The sequence below is a fragment of the Strix uralensis genome, chromosome 26, assembly GCF_047716275.1.
Source record: "Strix uralensis isolate ZFMK-TIS-50842 chromosome 26, bStrUra1, whole genome shotgun sequence".
In the NCBI taxonomy this organism is placed as follows: Eukaryota; Metazoa; Chordata; class Aves; order Strigiformes; family Strigidae; genus Strix; species Strix uralensis.
Genome location: NC_133997.1, coordinates 2,188,254 through 2,195,327, shown reverse-complemented (window position 1 = coordinate 2,195,327; position 7,074 = coordinate 2,188,254). Strand labels below are relative to the sequence as shown.

At 48.0% G+C, this 7,074-nt stretch overlaps 1 protein-coding gene across 2 annotated transcripts; it reads left to right on the top strand.

Annotated features, from left to right (window-relative positions):
- The first annotated feature begins 2,028 nt into the window (after positions 1 to 2,028).
- PTS (6-pyruvoyltetrahydropterin synthase) lies at positions 2,029 to 6,861 on the top strand. 2 transcript variants are annotated; one of them, XM_074851146.1, is made up of 6 exons: positions 2,029 to 2,159; positions 2,935 to 3,014; positions 4,409 to 4,431; positions 5,458 to 5,514; positions 5,835 to 5,905; positions 6,433 to 6,861. In XM_074851146.1, exons 1-6 carry the CDS (start codon positions 2,086 to 2,088, stop codon positions 6,572 to 6,574), a joined length of 447 nt encoding a protein of 148 aa, XP_074707247.1. In that variant the 5' UTR covers positions 2,029 to 2,085; the 3' UTR covers positions 6,575 to 6,861. The 2 variants fall into 2 exon arrangements, with proteins under 2 accessions (XP_074707247.1, XP_074707248.1); XM_074851147.1 differs by lacking the exons at positions 2,029 to 2,159; positions 2,935 to 3,014; positions 4,409 to 4,431 and adding an exon at positions 4,441 to 5,318.
- The last annotated feature ends 213 nt before the right edge of the window (positions 6,862 to 7,074 follow it).

The window sequence follows — 7,074 nt, the reverse complement described above, 5'->3', positions numbered from 1 at the left end:
TTTGCAGTGCCTTCAGGTGAGTATTGCTTTGTGAACTGTTTCTCTTTGGATTGCTGTGTAAACACAAGTGCCAGCTTTCCTCTGGCAGGCCCCCCCCCCCCCCCCCCCCCGGTGCACTGATGCATTTGTAAACACACTTCTTGCAATTGTCATAATATAAGAAAACACAAGCAAGTCAAACTGTCCCACAGGGTGAATCATTGCTAACATTACCTCTGCAGGATGAATGAGAGGATGAAACACCTTGAAAGAGGAACATCAACAAAAAGACAAAGGGCAGGATGCACAAATTTCAGGTCTTTGATCTGGTTCTGCAGCAAAGCTCAGTCCTGCCCTGTACAAAGCTCCTCTGCTGTCTGAGCTTGCGTTGTTTCACTGATGCACTTTTTTCGTTGCGCGTCTTAAGTCATTCTGTTTCTTGGCCTCGCATCCACTAGCCCAGGGCCTAGATAATGCAAACAAGGAACTTTGATGTAGTCCAAGAGAGTTTTGGTGTATGTTCTCTAAAGCAGAATTTGAAGTAAGCTGCAAGGTTAGCTCATAGGTACTCCACAGCATCACTTCCCCCTGTACCATCATACCAAGCCCACTTGGGCACAGATGAACAACAGTGATTGGAACTGGAAAATGCAACGCATGTTTTTCAGTCTCACATTCCATCCCTCAGAGCTGATCCTTCCCTCCCCTGGAAGCCCATGTAGAAATGTTTTAACAGCTGCTTCTTATCCTCATGCTGATTCCCATGATTTTGACTGCTGTTCTCAGGTCCAGTTTTCTGCATCACCCAGTGATTCGGTGAAAAGTGAGCTAGTGAACAGCTGGTGTAGGAAAGCACTAGCCACAGTACTGCAAGGTGTGATTTCAACCCAGAAGTCCTTTCAACAAAGAGACAAACACTTGGAAACATCATCCTTATAAGCTCAGCATTCCTTTCCACTAACCCCAGGAGCTGAGAACAAAATCACAGATCAGTGGGGAACTCACAAAAATAGAAAGTCAGTGATTTGAGCCTGGTTGTGGTTCTCTTCCGGGGTGGAAAAGCCCCTTTGTGCTCTTTTTCTCGCTCTCTCCCCCTTGTTCCCCGAGGCAGATTACAGCAATGGTCCATTGGAGCTGTTGTCATTTGGCAGGGCTGACACAGTGGCCTTAACAGCCTTTTTTATTTCCTCTCTGCATCACTGGCTCTTCCAAGATCGCCGCATGTGTGCAGGAGACACCGGCTGGGGACAAGGAGGCACGGCGGCCGTGAAGGGAAGCTGCTACAAGTATACTTGAAATTGCTAATGCACAGGGACCTGTAAAATAAGACATCTAGTTTTAATGCTAGACATCACTTATGTTTTACTAGCTTTTTTTTCCTGTATTTTTCTTGTATTTTACTGTAATGTATATAATTTCATTTATACTTTTTCCTAACTACCCTCTGTAGTCGTTATCCAGTTACCCACTTATGTTTTAAAACCTTTAACTTCTTGCCTAGTAAAGATAAGACAGACCTTGGATAGTCTGAAAAACTCCCTGAGTGCATCCCTAATAGCAGGAACCTAAAGAAAACAAGGGCCTAAGAAGACGCCAGTGTCAAGAGAAGTGCTGAGAGCTGGAACAAACAGGAGCTGAAGGTCGGATGAGGTAACTCTGTGACCAGAGATGGACACGAGAGCCCTCAACTTCACTAAGGGACAGTGTGAGAAAGGCTGTGGGGACCCCTGAGGAGGGAGAAGACCCTCACTCTATTTTTACTACGCACGCTCAGACTATGTAAATGAATTCTAAGAAGCCATTAGCATAAGACTGCCTTTTCTGAGGAATCTAATGCAGATGTACGCTTTTTTGTGTGTATTGGTCAGAGAGTTTTGTTAGTAAGCGCGGCACTGGTGGTGAGCGCTCCCCTGGGCGCAGCTCTAAGCCCAGGGTGGGCCCCGCCGCAGCGCCCGAGGGGCCGCGCCCCGGCCCGCGGGAAGGGGCGGGCAGCGCGCAGGGGCGACGGGCGGCTCCCGCGGGCGGTGCTGCCGAGCCGCGCCGCCCCCCCGCCCCGGATGGAGCCGGCTGCGCCCGCGCGGAAACAGCGCCCGGCGCGGCTCGGCCATGGCACCGCCCGCGGCCCGGCTGGCGCGGGTCTCCCGCGCCGTCTCCTTCAGCGCCTGCCACCGGCTGCACAGGTGAGCGGCGCCGGCACGCCCGACCCCGGGAGCCCCCCGGGCGGAGGGGCGCGGAGGGGCGCGGAGGCATCGCAGAGCCGCGGGCCGTTGGCGGCCGCGCAGGCAGCGCGCAGCGCAGCCCACGGGGGTGGACATCGGGCGCTTCCCGGGCCTGCAGCCTGTAGCGGCCGGTCCTGGTTTGAGACATCCGAGCCTCGCCGGCGCTAACGAGAACTGAAGGCTCGTTTTGAAGTGGGACGAATGATGCTTGTTGCAGTTTGTAAGCAAATCACTGCGTCCCGAATCTGTCGCCTTTTTCTCAAAACTTGTACTCCTAAAGAATGCCTTGACCTGAAATACTCCTCGGAGTAGGCACTTGAATTTCTTCAGAGGGAAGATTCAGAGAGGGGAGTTGTCCTTGCGCTTCTGGGAGAAGCTCTCCAAGCTTTGTGAGTTAATAAATAACAAGATGTCTAGTTTGCTCCAGGCACTTCGTCCTGGGAGCCCAGGTGGTTGAACACATGCGAATAGCTGTTGGTGTTTATACAGCAGTGGGGTTAGGCAGTTGTTATGAAACCTGCATATATACCTACAAAACCACCGCAAAAAACCCCCATTGTCATCTTTCCATGGGCCCAATGCTCCTCTGGTTCTGTTTGTGCCTCCTCAGTAGGAAAAGCTGGTGGGTTAAATTTGGGAGAGTGAATAGATGGAAGAGCTGGAAAGCAATCGCAGTTGAAGTGAAGCCGTGAACATCTGTAATGGATCCTGAAATGCCATTGTCTGTTTCTCACAGTAAATCACTGAGTGATGAAGAAAACCTGAAGCTGTTTGGGAAATGCAACAATCCAAATGGCCATGGACACAACTATAGAGGTAAGGAGCTGATTTCCATGCTTACACGTGTAGTCCTGGACAGAGGCTGCTCTCGGGCACGTGGTTTGGATGCAGTATAAGCCATGGGGGAGCTGGGCCAGTCCTATCTCAGCAGTCTGGTATGGCTTTTAGTGACTGATTTGGGGGTTTTTTAGAATTAGAAGGAATCCTCAGCAGCAGGGGGGGTTAAACCATGGCGTGGGTTTGCAAGCGATTAAGTTAAATAGATAATAAATACTTACCTCAAAACATCACTTCATGAATCAAATCTACTTGTTTATAATCTGCAGAATCATTGTGTTTTGAATGAAGATTTTACTAAACAAAAGACATGCAGTTTAAATGGCCCATAAACTTTGAGTGTTGTTTTCACAAGTTCTTCTCCTACCATCGATAGCCTGTGCACACAGAATCAAATCTCTGCAGTTACTAGGCTGGCTCCCTGTTTAGCACTGAGTATTGTAGGTACCCTGAAACCTCTGCTGTAGAGCTGCTAGCTTTACCAGGGAGGACAGGTTGACAGATTGCTGGAGTGAAGATCTGTTCCCCATTTTAAAGCTGACTTACAGGCACAACAGTTCTTGCTTTTTCATATAGGAAGAACGTTCCACTCTAAAAATAATTGCTGAAAAGCTGGGGAGATGCTACTAAAACTGTTCCTTGGGGAACAAGGGGGAGAGAGTGAGAAAAAGAGCATGAAGGGGCTTTTCCACCCCGGAAGAGAGCCACAACCAGGCTCAAATCACTGACTTTCAATTTTTGTGAGTTCCCCACTGATCTGTGATTTTGTTCTCAGCTCCTGGGGTTAGTGGAAAGGAATGCTGAGCTTATAAGGATGATGTTTCCAAGTGTTTGTCTCTTTGTTGAGAGGACTTCTGACACCTTGCAGTAATTCTAGTTCTTAAAGAGTTGGTGGCCACTTCATCCCTTACTTTCTTTCTCCGCTATTCTGTTATGTCAGGCTTACAAGCTGACTCCATGTCTTATGGTCTCGGGTGTCTGGTGATTGTATGGGCATCTATGGTGTCTGCACTGTCCAGAAGACTTTGTTGATCAAGAGACTCTGACCTGGAGTGTGCAGGGTACAGGCTGGCATAGGGAGTAGGTACTTGATAAGTCTTGTCTCTGCCTGCAGGGGGAACTTCAGGGATAGTGGTGTGTCTCTGGGCATCAGACCCTGGAGAATGACTTCTTTGACGAGCTGGGTGACTCCTGAGTCATTATTCTTTATGGAGTGGGTACCCATTTTATGCAAACAGTCCCACTTTTAAGTGCAGGGAGGCCTGCACCAGTCCTTGTGGATTAGCGATGAATGGGTTGTCTCTCCCAATCAGTAGTGTACTTTGTTGTTAGGGTTATGGTGTTATCGTGACCTGATATTTTCTTTTTTTCAGTTATAGTCACTGTGCGTGGAGAGGTAAGTGCGATCAACATTTTTTTTTTCCATTCCTTAGGGTGGCAGGAGAGATGGGTCCCCGTCTTCCACAGTACTGAAGTTCTAGCTCAATTGCTAGGTATCCCAGGGTGTTTGTGGAAACTCTGTACACATCACTATAGAAGGAGGTTTTCTGTAATCACTGTCCTATTCTTGCCTTGAACAAGGATTTGTAAGTGACCATATTTAAGTCCAAGGCTTGTAATCACCCTCTGGGCACATAACTGCAGCCTGCTAGAGCCTCACTGCAGAATGGCTCTGGTCAGATCTGTGGGGCACCTTTGGATGACTGGTGAGCCACGGGGAGGCTTAGCACTCACAGTAACTCATTCTGTCTGCTGTTTTATCAAGGTATTTTGCTGCAAATAAAAGGAAATTCTGCTTTTGCCGTTGTTTTTCACCCTTCATTCTGTCACTGTTCTGTGTATTCTGCAGAGTGAGTTGTTTGGATAGAACTTTGGTTTTGATGTTTTCCAAACAATTTTTTGAGGGTTTCCAGTTCATAGGAAAAGGGGTTTCTATTCAGAACTGAAAATAAAATTTAAAGTCTCTTCCTTCTCCATTCCCCAAATATGTTGTGAGCTACACAATCTGATTTTGTTCCTGTAGCTGTGCCTTCTCCAGATGGGAGGATGCCCTGAGCTCAGGCTGGTCTCTTGTTTTGTCCCTGGTTGTTCAACCCAGCAGATTAATGCCTGTTTTCCTGCTTATGGTCATGCTAGATTGTCGCTTGAAGACTGAGCGTTTCAGTGAGCTTTTCCTCCATGGTGTCAGCTTTTATGGGAGAGTGGAACCACTGGAGTTGTTTGTATGCTGTATTTAGCCTTTGGGAACATCACGGGAGAAGAGCTGGAACTCAGTGTGTGAAGGTGGAAAGATATGTTTCTTGTGACTCAGATGTCCTGAGTGCACAGATATTCACAGTCTGATTTGTACAGGCTCACGGCAGCCTTGGTAATCAGGACGTACCTAGGCTACTAATCTCCCTTTTTTTTTTTTCCCCTGCAGATTGACCCAGTCTCGGGAATGGTTATAAACCTGACAGACCTGAAAGAATATATGCAGGTAATAGCACTATTTTCCTACACATCCCCTGGGAGAACTGGTTAGAGCTTAGCAATTTGTCTAGTACCAGGGTGGAGACATGGTGAGTTGATGATGGTAGGAAATAAAGAAGAAATTAAGGAATGATTTAAGACTAAAATGCTTTAGCACTGTGATGTGAGGCAGTACCATGTCTCTGCCTAGGAAGTTAACAGGTGGATGTAGGGCTTTTATCCTTTCTTTACACTCCGTTGCCTTGCTCCAGCCCCACGCACGTGGTGATTTGAACCTCAACTCCACCGACCAACCAGGACAAGATGGTCACTGTTTTCTTTCTGCAGGAGGCGATCCTGGAACCACTTGACCACAAGAACCTGGATAAGGATGTGCCGTACTTTGCTGAGGTTGTGAGGTGGGTGATGGGAACTCCTCGTGGCATTGGTTGCAGGGTCAAGGAACAGTCTTCAAGGCTTAGTCCTGCATCTGAAAGAGCAGCCTTGATACCTGCGTGTGTAACACACCTGTGACGTGCACTGTGCATGTCGGGTGCTGGGTGCCCTGCCTACCGTCCAGCCCCGCTGCCGTGCAGCTGCCTCGCTGTGCCAGGCCAGGGGCAGGTCTGCTGGGGCAGCTACTGTCCCACATACCAAGGAAGGCACCACTTCCTCGCATCTGAGGAGCCTTTTGCAGACTAGCACTTGTCACATGAACCTGCTCTGTGGACAGCTTGGGGAGGCAGATATAACCTGTTAATTAGACCTTGTTTCGTCCACGTTTGCTGGCAGTGGCTCAAGCCTCACTTACATTCAGGGTGTCATCATGTGAAAGCTGCCCGCATGGCTCCCTGTGGCCTTTAGCATCCTCCCTGGCCCATTCTGGGTACAGCTTCCTCAAATATCATTGCTGTCAGTTCTGAATCTTCTTGTGTTTCACTCTTAGCACCACAGAGAACATTGCAGTGTTCATCTGGGAAAACCTCAAGAAGCTGCTGCCCATGGGAACTCTTTATAAAGTCAAAGTGTATGAAACAGACCAGAACATTGTCGTTTATAAAGGAGAAGAAACAATCTCTGAGAAGTGAAATGAGCTTAAGCTCAATTGGTCAGAAACTGCTGAGTAATCAGATCGGTGGATTACTTCAACCCTGCTGACTGTTTTTCCTACACCTAGACGTTGGTTATCTATTACGTAAGGACAAACACAGATGTTTCACAAGAATTCTTGCAGCAGTCTAGCAATTTGGGTTCTCAGAATTTGTTGAGTTGTCTGCTTTTTCTCAAGATATTCCTGTTTTGCAAACCTGAGCCGCCAAGCTGATGTGAGATTTACAACTGTGCCATGTTAAATAAAACAGCTTTCTAGAGAGGAGATGGCCTGGCAAAGTGTATGTCCTGTCCAGCCACAAAACGCTGAGTTCTGTAGGAACAGGATCAAACTCTCATCTTTCTGGAGAAAGCAGTCGGCTCATGTTACTGCTGCTATGATCAACACTTACTTGGTATTTTCACCATCAGAATCCCATGTTGAGAAGGCCTTGTAGACAAAAAAAGCACTTGCTATGCATCAGTCAGCAGGGCTGCA